The sequence below is a fragment of the Anomalospiza imberbis genome, chromosome 10, assembly GCF_031753505.1.
Source record: "Anomalospiza imberbis isolate Cuckoo-Finch-1a 21T00152 chromosome 10, ASM3175350v1, whole genome shotgun sequence".
Lineage (NCBI taxonomy): Eukaryota > Metazoa > Chordata > Aves > Passeriformes > Viduidae > Anomalospiza > Anomalospiza imberbis.
Window position 1 is genome coordinate 5,949,870 of NC_089690.1, and position 17,199 is coordinate 5,967,068.

Consider the following 17,199-nt stretch of genomic DNA (forward strand, 5'->3'; position numbering starts at 1 on the left):
TAAATTGACTTAATAGGTACAAGCTGTACTGCACACATAGCCCATGGGAAAGAAATGCGCATGCAAAAATTAGGTGTATGACCAAATAACCAGAAAGAAAGAAATCACCTTTAAATCAGAATTGGTAAGAAATTAGTATAAACTGAAATGAGACTTCAGTCTGTGAATGTTTTTTGGTTCAAAACAGCTGCAGCCATAAGCTTTAGTTCTGCATGTTGCAGAAAAAGAATCAAAATTATTTGCAGCACAATTTACTCTTTATAAGTAAGATTGTGCAGATCTTACTGGGAAAAAAATGCACCTGGGTAGTGAGAAGCAGACCATTTGTTTGTTGGACAAGCATGAAGATGTTTATTTGCTGTTGCATAGAATACTGAGCAGGTTACAGAAGTCAGAGGAGTGGGAAGAACTAAGTTTTGTAGAAACCTGGGAAGGTGTGGGGTTTTTGGTGTGGATGGGTTTTTTTTTGTTGTTTCTTTGGTGTTCTTTGTTTTGGCTTGGGTGTTTTTTAAGCTGTTTTTCCCAGGAAGAGTGGAAGTACCTCTGTAGAATGGTAAGCCAGTAACTGAGGTGAAAAGTTTGACCTGAGCTCCAGTGGGTGCAGTGAAGAGTCTGGAATTCCTGCTCATGCTGAGAGACTTTGAGATTGGAAGTTCTCTTTCAACATGGACCCTTGTCATGCTTGGAGGACTCTTACATGTCTTTTAGGGTTCAGGTTTAAAAATCAACTCAAAATTATGGAGATTGGCATATTTTTGTTACATAAATTTGTCCCCCCACTTTAATTTCAGTGTTGTCGCAGTATCAGTTCTTACATGTGAAAAAAAAAGTCTTGACTGCTTTAAGGCTGTAAATTGAATTTCTGTGTCTTTTGTTTAGGTTTACCTATACAAGAAATACTCACATTTAGGAAAGAAAAAAAAATCCCCAAACACCTCACCTGGTTAATGTCAGTCATCAAAAGGCAAAAAAATCTTCAGATTTTAACTTAGGCATATTTATTGGCAAGAAGTTAGAATTCCTTTGATGAATTCTTTGAAACCAGCTGTGAGGAAAATCATTCCAACTACATTTAAAATGTGATAGTTTAAATAATCACAAGCATAAACTGGAACAGTTCTGGGGTTTGCCTGGTTTGTTCATTCTTCATCTGTTTACCACAAGCATATTCTGGTGATGGTGTCTTGTCTAGGGTAAAAAAAAAAGATTAACAGGGCTAGAAGGGAGATTTTTGGGACACCATAAACAGGGAATGTGAAATTTCAAAAGCAGTTTGAAGCCAATTGTATATATGTGGAAAATACCTGTATTTTCCAAATTGTTCCTGAGGTTTTAATTAGTAATGCGGTTGAGATGTGGTTTTATTTATTGAGTCAAAGAGCCACAATTCCCACAGCTTTACTCCTGTCTTGAAATGCACACAGAATGGGACTTCACTGAATAGAGCAGAAAAAATTTTACAGCAGATAATCTCAGATGTCAGGAAAAGCCAAAATGCAAGAAACAGTTTTCTTGGAGGTTCTGCAAAAGCTTTCTTTTGGCAGCTAAAGGTCAAACAGCTCCAACCTTTGTCTCCTGGCAGAGCATTGAAAGGGATTTCAAAACCTGTTTTGTAGCCTTCTATTTTAACACTTTAAATGCTTCAAGTTTTCTTTCAAAAGGAGGTTTGGGAGAGCTGCTGATTCCTCTGCTTTGTAACACAACATCCTTGTCTTGGTTAGACAATTATTGTGTAATTACTTAAAAAAGGCTCAATGTTCTATCTTCAGTGGGTAAATCAGCACTGGAAGGGAGACTTCTGAAAATAAACACCCCCTAAAAAAATCAAATTGGGAACTAGCTTCCTCTCAGTTTTAACCTGAGAATGATCACTTTTAATGTTAGTTCTAAATGTTTTTAAAAAGCTGCACATCCAGTTCTAATTTATTGCTATTGATTTTTTTTCATAGGCTTTAGAACACTCCTGTTGTGTTCCGTGTCTGAATGGAAAAGGAAAGCAATATTTAATATTAAGATTAATAAACAGCTTGGGGGTTTGTGAGGCTAGAGATGTAAGTGATCTTCTCGACATTTCATACATTACCAGTGACAGGCAGGGAAGAGATTTCAGTTTCTGCACTTCTGGCTAACTAAAAGAATTGAAATTACCTACCAATTCTGCAATTTGAAATATCTCCAAAAATTTGTGTAAAACTTACCCTTAGTTTATTCATATTTTCTACTACTGCTAATTTTTAAATAAATATCTGAAATCTCAGTAATACTCAAAAGCTTTTATTTAGTTAGCTTTTAGTTTTAAAGTTTCTCTCATTATATGGACAAGTGACCAGTACACTTTGTAAAATCCTGTAAGTTTAGCAAGTTTCTATATCATGCTTTTATCAAAAAAAAAAAAAACCTGAGGTTGAAATTCAGTAGAAAAGTTGGAATTTAGGCTACTAGGCAACCTAAAATATTAAAACAGAAATACTTGAAGTTTTTTTTTTTTTTTTTTTTCTTTCAAGATGGGACTAGGATGAAGGGAATGGTGTTTAAGGTCATTTTAACTCTGAAACATAAACCTATAGTCTAGCAAGTAATAACTTTTGAGGAAAAGAGAATAAAATGTCATATGGTATAGGCTGACATGGTAGGTAGAGTACATTAACTCTGTAGCAGTATGATCTTTTTAAATTTCTGCCTTTCATGCTAATTACAAAACACCATATTTGCTTTTAAATTCATTATTTTTAAGAAAACTTCTCTTATATGCTGCATTTTGTTTCTCGCATTTTTTCTGTTGCATTTGGCCTGATTATCAAGCTTTGTGTAATGATTAGATTTTTATTTTAAACAAGTAGCAGTAGCTATTTGCAGCTGTCAGTCAAAATATTTAATTAATTCCAAGCACCACGAAAGTATCACAAATCCTATTTACAAAATATGATCAACTAAGCTTGTAAAACATTTACTTGCACAGCTAAAATGGAACTGAAGGCTCAGAATTGAGGGTGCTTTGGAACCAATTATATTGGAGTCAATTTTTCTTTGAGAATCTGGAGAATTGGGAGGAACAAAAAAAAAAAATCACATAAAATCTTTTTTTGCTTGGTTTGGGTTTGTTTGGGTTTTTGGTTGCCGTTTTTTTTTTAATAAAGGGAATGAGAATTTTATGTCACAGATGCCAAATAGGTGTGATGAGGTAGAATGTACATAAAAATGAATATGTAAAGAACCTTTGATGACACAGAAACAAAATTTACAAGGGCTTACAAGGAGTCAATTGATCCAGCTCCTCACTCTACTGCAAAACTAAGTTTCTCTGATGCATTTCAGCTTCCAGTCTACAAGATTATAAAACTTACTCAGATGGTCTGTGCTTGACTTCTGTCATAGTGCTTCTATCACAGTAATTTGGAACTATTTTAATCATTTCTTGAAGTGACCACAGTTAAAGAGCAATGTTTGTTTTCCCTTTCTTCCATGGGTGATCTTTATTCTTCTCTGCAGTCACCTTTTTACATTTTGAACAAAAGCTATCATTATACACAAAAGAAAACTACAGACTTTGTGCACTGAATATCAGCTTCAGAGAATTGATGCATCTTTCTCAAATTAATATGAAATTTGGTGTTTGAAATTCACTGATGTGTCTCAGACAAGCAAGGGGAGTGGATTTTGGATTACTTTTTGCCATGACTGACGTTTTCCAGATTAACTAATAGGAAATAATAAAAATTGGAGAAGATAATTCAGGTAATTTTCTCGGTCTTGCTATGTAAATATTGAATTTTTAAGTGTGCACAAAATCTGTAATTGGAATTTATTAAGGAGTTATGGCATCCTTTCAGGGAAATGCAGAAAAAGCTTGAATTAATGATTCAAGCTGTAAAGTGTCGAGATGCCATAAGGCAGCAGAGCCCAGGGTAGCCAAAGTGATATCCAGGGTATCTTAGCTAAAATGAGCTGTGGGCTCTGAAATGTGGTGGCCAAGGGTGTTCCAGAAGCTCAGAGAGAGATAACATTGAATCAACATTACAAAGGAGAATTGCAATGACCTCTGTAACTGTAGATTGATTAATATTGATAATAACTCCAGATAAAATGAAGTGATAATTGATTTAAACAGGATTTAGAAGGAGGATAATTAATGCCAGTAAGATTTTTTTTCACAGATCACATCTCAGTGTCATGAAAATAGTTTTTAATATTTGATGGAATTCCATGTTTTTTTGTAAAGATGGCAGCACAGACTTTTATGTAACATCTTCAATGATACTCTGGAAATCACTATAAAAACAGTGGTTTAGGATAATTATTAATGACTAATTTCTAGTTTACACAGACTGATAAATTTTCAGAGGTGTTACATGTCAGTGGAGAACCAGCTTGGAATGGACCTTTTTCTACCAACATTTTTCAGACAGAAGCAATAATTCATTGCTAGTCAACAACTTCATTACTTATTGAATAGAAACATGCCAGTCACCTGAAAAAACTGATCTCAGTATAAGAATTTTCCCTTTTTAAAAAAAAAGAAAAGGATAAATTAGACAATATAAATGTTGTATTTGGCTTCAGGCCCACAACTCTCCATTTTGGCAGAAAGGATGTTATTAAATACATCTGAGTTCTTACATGTGATTTCTTTTATAAATACCAATGGACAATGAAACAACCAGCACAATGAAAATCCTGTTCTGAAGCTTCCAGGCTGTTTATAATTTGAAAATATATATGTGTGTGTGTGTGTGTGTGTGTGTGTGTTTGTGCAAATGCACACTTGATTTTGTATCTATGAATGAAACTTGTGAGCTTAGGAAAACTATTCCCATCCATACAATTATTTGCATATACAATTATAGCAGTGAGGCCAGAGATACCAACTGTGGCAGGTGAAGTGCACAGAGAAAGATTTAATATTGAGGAAAAAATGAGCTCATGTTTATGGGATTCAATAGCTTTAGCCCATTAAAATATATTGGGTTGTGAAGTAAATTTTTTTCCACACTGCTGACTAGAATCTGCACCTTTGAAAATTCATGTAGATGCTGTGTTATTTAGTATTCTCAGAAATTTATGTAGGTAGCATTCATTAGTCTTCCTTACCAAATAGCTTTAGATTGCACTTTACAGGATTTGTCAATTTGTTTTCTCAATTTGTGCAGTGCAAATATTTCTCCCTTACAGACTGTGTATGCATTGTTTCTGAAAGTTCAATTTTGTTGCATCAAAATTAACTTTTAAGGATCAGAATTTGGAGGATGAAACCTGAACTATAATGTTATAGATACTTTACTTAGATTATATTGTGCAGTAATTAGGAGCTATCAGTTGTCTGTATTGTAGAACTTTGCTAATCAGTTCTGAAATACATCAGCCTTTCTTGATTTCCTTGCTTTCTATGAAAAAGCAATGACATATCCCTGAAAACTTGTTAATAAAACTCCACAATTCCTTAACAAAATTTAAATTAACAATTTAACAAAATTTAAATATGTTTTCAGTCCAGGAGTACTTAACAGTACATAGAAATTGCAATATATCTTTTCAATGCTATGCTTAGATCTCAGATAATAATCCTAATTTTCAGAGCACAAAGAAACACATCATTTAGATGTATAATGAGTTTTGGGTGATTGCTGGCTACTTTGTATTTTGTTGAAAATCTTTTCAAAGTTCCTTGGACTAGATCAGATTCATGTTAGAATGCATGTTTTTACCAGGTTCTGGTTAAAACCACATTTTATTCAGGTAGTTGAAGTTCTTCCCCCAAACCCAAATATTTCATAGTTCTTGAAACCAAGTGCAAGTGAGCTTCTATGGAAAACAGAAAGAAAAAGTCATTTGACCATATGGCTTTCCCTTCTCTAGGGTTTTCTCTGCACCTTTTTCCACTGCTGTTGTTTTGCTGTACGGAGGCAAGGACACTTTCTTGTGGTTTAAGTAGATAAAAGTTGGAAGAATCTAGTCAGGAAAAGAATGTTACAGTACCCCACTGCTGTAAAAATAAAATCATTTGACATCTTTTGGATAATTTAATTTATCTCTCAGTGGAGCCTGGAGACTTGCATTTGTGGTGCTGATACACTTTAATAAATCTGCTTTCTGATTATCTTCCTGAAAAATTCAATTTCTACAGATACTTGATATCTTAAGTGCAAATGCTGTTATTACACCATTTGCTCAATTCCCATTGAAGTCCAGAAGAGGGTTTTTATGTGAAAAATATGATGGTGGTTTATTGACCTTCATGGTCTGTATGCAGTGGTGGGAGTGACTTTCCATTTCAAAGACTGAAAAATAGGTTTTGTGTGTGGCTTGAAGGGGGTGATTTGTTCATGCATAGTTGCTACTAAGACGTTTCAGTGTCAGACTGCAGTTTTCAGGGCAAAGTAAAGCTTTGTCAGCAGTAAATTTCTCTGGTCTTGTTCCAGGCTGGTGTCATGAGGGAAGATTTGCCATAGTTTACCCATGTGTTAAGAGAGTTCTTCAAAGAATCACTGATTTTCGGTGTTCTGTGCCAAAAAAAGTTTCTTCATTGGTGTCTATTACAACTGAAATTTGGTCTTTGATTACAGTAATGAAGTCAGAGATTTTGATGGCAAATTTCTCCTCCACTTTCAAAAACCTGGCTGTTGCACTGGCTACACCACGGTTGTGTATATATGTGTCCCCTCTTAGCTGGATAATGTGGTGTTGGGCTCTGCCCTGCCTCTGTGTGCGCTGGTAGAGATGTGCAGGATGATTCCTTAGGATTCTTGGGTCCCTTAAAAAGAGCCGATACAGTATTGGATATTGGGAATACATGTGGAGGAGCAGGGAATATCAGGCATGTAATATGCAGGACAAGGATAAGTGATTTTATTTTATTTTTTCCTAGTGAAACACATGAGTTTAAGTTGTGTTCATAACCAGCAGATTGAAGATCTCAGCACGGTGGGAGAAACCCCTGCATGGGGAAAGGGTGGCAGACAGCTGACCTCTGCAGAGCATCTGCTTTTCTGGGTCAGCTTGATGATAAAGCTCATGAGGGTGTCTGCTGAGCTGATTTGCACGTTGGCAAGTGGTGTTGTTTGGGAAGTGGTGCTAGCAAACATTTCTGGCAGAAGTGCCAAAGATCTGAGTTCTTCGCAGCTCAGAAATTACATGGGAATGCTGATGGTTGGGGGAAATATAAATTAGAGTAGCCACAAGCTGTAGTAAATTAGAGTAGTTACAAACTGTAGTAAAATAGAGTAGTTACAAGCTGTAGTAAATTAGAGTGGTGGCAAACTGTAGTGTCCATGCTACACCCAGCCGTGGGCCTAATTTCTAATGGTAAGTGCTGCGATAAGAGCACGGATTTGTTCTGGGTGTGGTGTGGTTTGAGTTTGTTTTGTTTTCCAGAAGAAGGCTGCAGTTCTGGGGTAGTTTGAGCCATTTGGTTCCCTAAATGAGAGCCACGGCTCCTGCAGGTGTGTGCTGTGAGTGCTGAGGGGTAGTGCTGGTCATTAAAAACCCCATAAATTTACTTTCATGGTTTGTTTTACCAGGTGAGCCTTAATTCACTTTTACTGGAAAGTATGTCATGGAAGCTTTCTCTCCCAATTTTTTCTCTTTGTGCTGTTGTATTGGAGATCAGTGTGCAAAATGATGCTGCTCCAACCTCCCAGTGACTGACCTGTTTGGGATACTTATGAGATCCTGAAATATAACTCCTCAAAGAGTACATATCTGTCCCCTTCAGAGTGATAAGTAACATCTTTTTTCTTTTTTATTTTTTTTTTCCTGTGGGGTATGGAGAAGCAAGACAGTAATCTCACTGGCATGAATTATTTAATATCCATTTGGAGGGTTTGAATGATGAGTCCCAAAAATGAGGAGCACGGCAGAACCTGATCATCACAAAGTTAGGCTAAATCAAAATTGGTTCACAGTCTTTCTGACTCTACATATTGCAGAATGAGAATGCCTTCAGGCTTTTAAAAATGCTTTACAAACCATGGCTTGGAGTACAACATATCAACCTTTTGAAAATCAGGCTTTGTTGTCAAATCCTTTTACCTACTTAAGCAGTGTTTTTATATTAGCAACAAACAATGGCACAAAAAATTTGGGAAGTCATGCAGCTCTTATCAAGTCCCAGATTATTAGTGTTTTATATTAAACCCAATTAATTTGCATTTTATTAAACTTAGGTTTCACAGTGTCTCAGTATATCTGTGACAAGTAACACTGACCACTGTTCCTGCTACTGAATAGCAGCAAGAAAAAGCTTGAGCACCATTAAGTCCAAGAGAGTTTTACTTTTTACATTATCAAAAAACAGATTGACTGCATCCTTGAGTTACAAATGCAACCATTCCATGGTCAAAAATAATTTGTATTCAAAATTAGATCAAAATGCATAAGCTCTAGAGGAAAAAGCATCCGAAGTTTTGAGTGTTGGGTGTGGAGACAGGTTCCCTCTTGATACAGTATTTTCTGGGCTGTCTATTGTAATGGAATACAATTTTAAGCAGTTTCCTGAAATTCACCATCAATAAATGTAACTCACTGAGTAGTGAGGCTGAGCCTGTGGTCATGGAAATTCAGTCTTTAAAGTCACTTTACCTGGAGTTTTGGAGAGTTTGCTGATGGAAAAATACGGAAGAAGTTCTAATGCAGTATTTTCTGGGGTAAGTGGATACTTTGGAGAAACACAACTACCAAAGGTGTGTGCAACAGTTTCTCAATTTTTTTTTTAAACTTTATAACTCTATATTTTTAAGGTACTGAGATGCTTGGAACTGCTGATGGCATTCCCATTGCAGTCTTGCCACTTATATAATTCATACTATGTAATTTTAGCTTTAAATATTTGATTGCTCTGAAATTCTCTTATCAAATGGGAACATACTTGCTTGATTTTTACCTTCCTTAAAAAAGCCATTAAAATTCCTAGCAGTTTGTGCTGAATGTTGGCAACAGGTACATTTGACTCAATGAGGCATGGGACTTCAATTTGGTTATAGGAAGGATAAATGTAATTCAGAATCATGTAACAAGCATCAGGAATCAGAGAAAGACTGTCAGTAGATAAAGTTAAATGTAGAAAAAGTGCAGGATAGAAAATTAAATTTACACTATATAATTTTTTACTACCTTGCTTTTGTATTTCCTACTAGTTTGATGTAAATTTTGCATCTAAAATGTGATTTAGTCCTGTGAGGTACCATTTATTATAAAGACTTTACACTGATGGTCATGTTTTTTTTTAAAAATAAGACAAATATCTAAAAGTATGCAAATACTGCTTAACAAAAAACAAAGCCTTGAACAAGAATTACAGGATTAAGTTTGTCTCATGTTTTCTAGCTGTAAGCTAAATAAAAAATAACTCCAGTTTGCAAAGTAGTATAACATACAGCAATATATTTAAATTTTTTGTTCCAAGCACAGATATTTCTCCATGCATTATTTATAACCACTGGTATTATAATTTCCCATTTTTTTAGGAAGTCACCATTGAAATGCAAAAATTGCTTCACACAATTTTGAAAGGTACAACTGGAGTTTTATTTTCGGCAGTTTTATTTTTTCTTTTTTTTTGTTAATAAAATAAATTTTATTTTAGTTTTGCGTTTCTTAGGTAAACTGACTTTTCCTTGGTTCAGTAGAAATCTAAATACTGTATCAGAACTGGGTCTTGGCTAATCTTTGTTTGACCTGACCTTTTGAAAGTATTGTGTTTGTCACCATTTTCATTTTCTTCTTCCCCTCTGGTGAAAAAGGCCTTCTCTGGCATGCAGAATACCTGCAGGCTTTTTGAAAGAACAATTATTTAAAAGGTTTATCTAAAAGGCGGGTTTTTTCTTGTGAAAAGGCAGTTCAACCTCCCTGCACAGCCTAGAAAACTGTTTGCTCTTGGAATTTCCAGGTGTGGTGCTTTTGTGTATGAAAACACAGAGCGCGTTGGTGGTGGGGAAATTCAGAGTGTCTAATGGGCATCCCTGGGGCTGGAGTGATCTGTTTGAGAATCACACCTGCAGTGTCCACGAGGATCAGAGGGATTCAGATGATGCTGAATTCCTTGTCCCTGATGACTTTCAATAACCACATTCTTAAGGGAGTTCTTCTTCCCTGGCGAAAAGTTCCTCTCAATGTGTGAGTGCAAGGAACATCTCTCACTTCACTGTGGTAGTCCTGAAGAACCCAAACCAGGGGCAATTTCTGGGATTTATATTTCTCTTTTCTGTGACTGGTTTTGTAGGGCTACAGAGTATCATCAGAGTCTTCATGTTACCCTTAAAGCTCATTAAATAATGTTAAGATTTTAGATATTTTCAGTAAGGCTTCATACATGTTTAAATGAAAATATGTGTAAGTGGGAAGGAAAAATTGCTAAGGAAGTAAGGAACCAACATTTTATTAATTTTTAATTAATCATTTTGATCTTAATATAACATTAATTAAATGCAGCAAGGTTTAGTCACTCTACCTCATAAGATTTCTTGGTGTAGCTTTAATCAAGTAATCATATGATCACATTGTATAAATAGGCAAATACATCACATCAGTGGTGTGTAACATTCAGGCTATTTAAACCACAACTACTCTCCATCTATAGCATATTAATTATCACCACCATATTTAGATTTTCTTTTCCTACACAGAGAAAGAATGAATGAATATAATTTAGAATTATTTTTGTGCACATACTTGAATCATGTCAGTTTGATAAGGCTCAAAACTGGGAAAATGCTGTGCATTTAGTTATTATTTGTAGTTATTATTTGTAGTTGTTATTATATGTAGTTGTTTTGCTCTATGATATTGAGCAAGACAAAAATGTTAGATACCTTGCTTGCCTTTAGTTGGTTTGAAAAGCACTTTGAGGTCTATAGGGCAAAATGCCATATTAAATCTCCTTAATCATTTCTTAAAGCTGATTTGCATTAATAGCAATATGTATAATCAATCAATAAAGACAGAGCAGAACAGGATGTTATAGCCAAACCTGATAGCTGGGAGAAAACAGAGAAGCATGCTTGCCATAGAATTGATGCAGTTCCTAGGAACTCCGTGGTTTTTTTAATAGCCTTTGGCAGTCATTCATTAATATTTTTTTAAGAACCATCAAGCCTTCTGCCTCCAATGATCTGTTTGCTAGAGTGTGGCAGGTGTTTATAGATGAGAGAGACAGAGCTGTGAGTCCTTTGCTGTGCAGCTTCTCTGGCCTTTACTACCTGTTGTTGTTGATTTACATATTTACTGTAATAAATATGTTGATCTCTTGATTTCTGCCTTTTTACAAGGTCTGTGATGAATTAAATAAATTCTGTAGCTCTTCCTTTAGGCAATTTTACTTCCTCTAGATGGTCTCTCATACCTCAGGTCCTTAATTGCACCAGTCCCTGACACAGGTGGTGATTCAGCTCAGAAATAGAGATCAATTATTCATGAAGAATAAGCTTCCTTGTAGTTCTGAAGCTGGGATCACTGACATACTGTAAGAATAACTGTTCATTCTTTACTTGCCCTGTTGAAAGCTCCTTAGATGTTTTAATCCATTTTCAAAAGGTGGTAATGTTTTAAGTGAAGCAGGAATCAAGTAAAGAAAAGAAGTGAGCAGAACTAACTAATAAGATCTGCAATGAAGTCCCACTTGATTATACTTCAGATGTGTCAGATCTGTTTTAGGACATTAACTCAAATTAAATGCATTTGATTGGCCATATGGTACTCTTCATTTTCTCAAATTTGTAACATAAACCTGTAAGATGCTGCTAAACACCCAAAATGAACTCCAGAGAAATAAAATTATTCAATTACAAATAGCATGTGAATCCTTGCACTGACACCAAGCACTCCTTGATTCCTGGCTCACCAGGGGCTTGGTTTGCCTCCAGTCTGAAGGGAGAGCTTGACTGGCACAGTGAAGTCCAGCCTGAGCAGCTGAGTGCTCTAAATACAGCCAGTCTGTGTTTTTCTTGTTCAGACTAACCAGCTGAAGAAATAGTTTGGCTGCTCTACAAATGGGAGTTAGTTTTGTGTTGCTATTAGCTTATTTTTTAAGATTTTTAAAAATTATTTTTATTTATTAATCATAGAATATTATTATTCTTTAAGTCCATTAGTCTGGGGAAACATTTCATTTGTATAATGAATGCAAAACACACTATATGAACTTTGCAGTTGTTACCAAGGAGTTGAAGAATGCTGGTGTTGTAGAGTCTGCATAACAATAAAAACAGATTGAAAGAGCACAGCATGTAAAGCATTCTCCTGTATTGGTGCTGGGTTAAATATTTATTGTTGGGCTTGTGTGTGAGAACAGTGCAAGTGGAATAAAGCAGTTAGACTCTTAAAATGCTGTACTATTGAATTGAATATTGCTGTCTTAAAAATATTAATCCTATACTGTCAAGGATGGTGATAAAAACCCCCAAACCACCATATTTTGTAGTCCTCTTAACCAAAGCTGTAAACATTTCATATATAAACTTCCATGCATAAGAAAAACTAAATTTCATGGTTGTTGTAGGAAGACATCTCTTCAGCTCCTGGTAGGCTGGTAGAAATGGGGGTTGGTGGATATTCAGAATTAACTGTCAAAAGCTGTATTTCACAATTTCACATCATTCAGTGAGTTTTTAAACATTAAAGGAAGAACAGGCTGCTCATTACTTAAGAAACTTGACCAGCTGTGGTGGGCAGTATGAAGTGAGGAGAGTCTGATCTGAAGAACACTGGGTGATTTTTAAATGCCCTATAATTCCTGGAAGGAGCAGCAGGTCTTGTACACAGATATATGCATGAAATCATGATCATGGCTTTTTGCCTGGGTGTGTGCTGGGTTTGAGTGGGAGAGACTGTAGGAGATGCACTTGTGGTAATTAAAACACCTTTTCCAATGAATTTGTTATTTGGGTTTCTGCCATTTCTGTTAGAACTTTTTGGACAGGCCTTGAACAACTGTAAATGTATGTAAGAGTGGCAGGAGCAAAAATGCTTAGCAGGTGAAAAAAAAAAGGAGTAATATAACCACCTTTCAAAATTACTTATGAAATGGAAGCTATTTCTTGAAGGTATTTTAAAATAATTTTCTGTGAGACTTTGCAGCCTTTATTTAAACTGTGTAATATGCAATTGCATTCTTCACAGCACTGAAATGAAACTGTGAAGCAATAATTATGCTAATTTTGAAATGGGAAAATACCAAGATTTGTCTCTGTCTAATATTTTCATGATAACCTTGGAGACTTTAATATACAGAATTTGCTGTATTTTTTGTGGTAAAGTAGGCTATTCTTTTAGAAAGCCTGTAATTTTGTAGGTAGAGGTGAGGAAGTTATGTTATACTATATAAACTGTTAGCTAAATGCAAATAATCTCCAGTACTTCAACTTCCTAATATTCTCGAAAAGAAACCTAAGTAGCTTATTTGCTATAATAGATGTTGAAAGCCTTTATGCCTACTGTTTATTAAGTGTTTAATTACCTGGTAGATTTAAAAGCTACACAAGTATGTGGCACTCAGTCTGGGCTTGATTTCCAGTTTCCATATTTATTCTGTTGCTAAGATTTCGCCATTAAATACTTACATGAAAGAAGTACAAAGATTTCACTGACTTAGAATTGTTCTAAGAAACCTACACAGATTATGTGTATTTGGTACATTTAGCCTTTTAATTCTGTTTTTCTCTTAAGCCCTACTTTGTGGGAAATTCTTTGCATTGCCAGCATTTATCGTAGATTGAATATGATAATCCCATTCAGCTTTTTGTTGTGTCAGAGCATGCTATTAACTGAATAAGAACTGATTCCTTAGGACCCATTAAAGATCTCAAAATCTTCCAAAAGGCACCACTATGATGCCTTCTAATCTTCTGGCCAGCACGAGACAGTCCATGTCCCTTAATTCTCTTTCCTCTCCTGCCATCTCAGATAATAATTTCCTTGTCCTCTGAAAGACTCAGCCATGTTGCAACAAAACTTCATTTTCTTTCATGCTGAAGATGCTTCAACCCAAAGAATGCAGTTTAAATGAGATATTGCTACAAGTCTTCAAGAATCTGACTGCAAATAAGTAAGTAGAGCTTTGATTTGTGTTTGTTTTTTGCAGAGCCAGAGCTTCCACTGTGTGGAAAACGCTAGATGTCCAGGATCCAATGTGAGCTCTGTGCAGATACAGGGAGATTCAGATTATTTCATCAACCACCTCGGAGTACCTGCCACACAGTTTTCCTATGAGGACATCAAAGCATCAGAGGTAGCTATGACTAAAAATGGACAAAATGAAAATAGCAGAAAGAAAGAATTATGTTTCCTCAGGTTACATTGTGTTGTAGTGGAAATTTATCTCCTCTAAGTGCGTTTTTTTAGGTCTTCAGAGGATTACCATAGAGCTTCAAAGTGTCTGTTTTTGTAGGGATATGGTATTCAAAGAAACAGATAGACATTGAAGGATGTTGTGTCAAAAATGCATATTGCTGATAGTTTTATAGGCTACATGTTATCTAACCCAACTTTCGAGACTGTTTTCAACATAGAGGAAACAGGTATTGATGTGTATTTTTTTTACTGCACAGTAGGATGTGAAAATCTTCAAAACGAACTCTATATCCATTTTTATACCATGAGAAAAATAAAATTCTCTAGGATAAACATTGGTGGTAAGGGTCTGTATGCTTGATTGGAGTCTTCCAGACACCACAGTTTTTTCAGTCCATCATCTTGTGCAAGGTAGGTGGAAGGAGGAGGCATTTTATGCTGTTTGGAGTTCAGGTTAGAATTGGACACAAATTGTTAGGAGGGTTTGTCTATCCTCTGCCTTCACTACTGTAGGTTTTTTGCAGCTGGACATCTCAAACTCACCCTCACTTGGTGAGCTGAGGATCAGGAAGCCTGGTATTGGGTATTTCACGACACAATAGGCAGGAGAAGAGGTGTGTGTTTTCATGCAAATTTAATGATGCACTGACTTCATATTCTCCTCATTTCTCTCCTTTCTCCTCTTCACTGTGCTCATCTCCTATGTGCACATCTTTCCAAGTTGAGGAGCAAAGCTGAGGCTGGGTTGAGCTGGGATGTTTCCTGACACTGCATGCTAATATGCTTCTCTTTCACATATGCAAAACAAAACGGGGATATGCCAAATAGGGAGCATTGCTGTCGTGTAATTGTGTAGATCAAAATAGATTAAATCAAGAATTTATATCAATAAGGAGACTTCTGTTTCTAAACATCATGGCACCTATCAGGCAAAGTTTTCTATTTCAGATTAAACAAAAGGTAAAAGGCTGTAAGGAAAATCTGAAGGCAGAAGATGTGTGAGTGTAATGTTTATGGAAGGCTTGTGGTCCAGAGGAATTTTTTGTTGTCACTTAGCAGCTATTCCACATAGTTTGCATTCAAGATCTGTATATATACAATCTGCAGACCATGAGAAAGAATCTGCAAAGTTGAATATATCAAAATAGTAAGTATTTCCCAGCAACATTTACAATACGAACACTGAAGGTTCCCTTGGCTATTGTCTACTTTAATCCAAAATTATTCTTCATGTTCAGTTAACCTTGTAAATGTGCATTTTTGTCTCTCAGAATGACTCATCAATGTAATTAAAATCATAAAAGACAATATTTCTATATTTGCTTAAACATGACACTCTAAATTTGGTTCTTAGTTCAAAATTCAGCTTTTGTCCTTCTTGAAAATTCATTTCCTAGAAATAAATGTGGTAAGTCTAATCTGAAGTCTTGAAGTAGATGTACTGCTCTTCTCAGACTGTAGGAGACCTTGACCCCATGAGGTCTGTTTTATGTGAGAAATAAATCTGCTTGGCACAATGTGTAAATTTCTCTTGGCAAGAGGATGGAATTTTTCCCTAAAAGTGAAGTCACACAGAATGATTAAATTTGGATTATTTGCTGTATCTTTGTTATTTATTGTATGGGTTGTTAACATTCCTCCAGAAGATAAGCTCATTGTCTCTCCTGTGTTCTATCAAACAAGCAATCTGTTTATCCTTTACTGTTTATTGCCATTGTTTATTGTGGATTCTGTTTATTGGCAGATATTATAAGGCTGGTAGATTACTCTGTGTTGACAGCCATATTAATAAACATTGTAGGAATTTCTGTTAGGCAGGTTAGGGGCTGATAAACATCTGTTGGTTTGCAGGGAGGGATTTTTGTGTGTTTGTTTCCATCCAGCTTTTTAAACTATGCCTCAGCTTCATTGCAAAACAAGATTTGGGCAAACAGGTTCAGAAATGGGCTGTTTTGATGTGCTTTTGTAGGTTATCATTTTGCCAGGTCGATTTCCTCTTGTCTCTCTCTCACTGCTGTGACCTACTCAGGAATCGCTCTTCCTTTGGAATATACATCACTTGTTTATTTTACCCACCTGTCAGCCAGCGTGCAGTGTCAGGTAAAACTGATGCTGTTCCACAGCTGGAAAAAACTGATTTAGAGTTAAAAAGCCCAAGACCTGTGCTTGTATTCTTCCTCCAGAGCAGCAGCTCCAGGTCAGCTTTAGAAATGCATTTCTTACCCAGTCGGAGCGATGCCAGTCCGCAGAGAGAAGGTTATAAAAACCTTCCATTGACAGGAACCTGAGGAGTAAATACGAGGAAATAAAAGTTGTAAGAGGAAACATTCAGGCCAGAAGAGTAAGTAAAACTGTCTGGCTTGGAATTACGTAATACAGTGAACCACAGCCTTGGGGAGGTTAAATCTGCCTGGCAAATGCCCGTGGTCGTGTTTGTGAGCCAGCAAAGTGCCTTCTGAGAATTCAGCCACTGCTGTAAAAGTGCACTGGGTGAAATGCAGCTCATTTATTCACCAGCAGAAAATATGCAGCATTTTAGTCTCAAAGTAAGTAAACTTGGAAGAATTCCTCAAGTGGAAAAAATCATAATATTGCCCCAGTTTCCAAGGATTCTCTTGCAGTTGCTGAAGAAAGCCTTCCTCACCTCCTTACCTCTGGTGTGCTGGGTTTTCCATCACATGAGGGTCACATTGTGATTAGTAATATGTTAGGAGACAAGCTGATCAGATTTTCCTAGTATTGCTGATTATTTTGCTTTCAGTATGAGTTATGCTATTCGAGGTGATGATTCATGTGCATCCAAGTGACTGTGTAGAGTCTCCAGAGAGAGACCTAAGTGTTGATTTCAAATCAGAGTTTCTCTGCTACTGAAAGCCATGATTAGTCTGTTAGTCCTCATCTCAGCAGAGGATAGAGTTACAA

The 17,199-nt window shown here is 36.0% G+C and overlaps 1 protein-coding gene across 3 annotated transcripts in view; it reads left to right on the top strand.

Moving 5' to 3' along the window:
* Positions 1–17,199, top strand: part of NAALADL2 (N-acetylated alpha-linked acidic dipeptidase like 2) — a 310,270-nt gene that overhangs the window by 226,666 nt on the left and 66,405 nt on the right. For all 3 annotated transcript variants that reach the window (XM_068200323.1, XM_068200322.1, XM_068200321.1), the window contains one exon: positions 14,069–14,215. In XM_068200323.1, the coding sequence (XP_068056424.1) occupies positions 14,069–14,215 (147 nt within the window). The remainder of the gene's footprint in view (positions 1–14,068; positions 14,216–17,199) is intronic.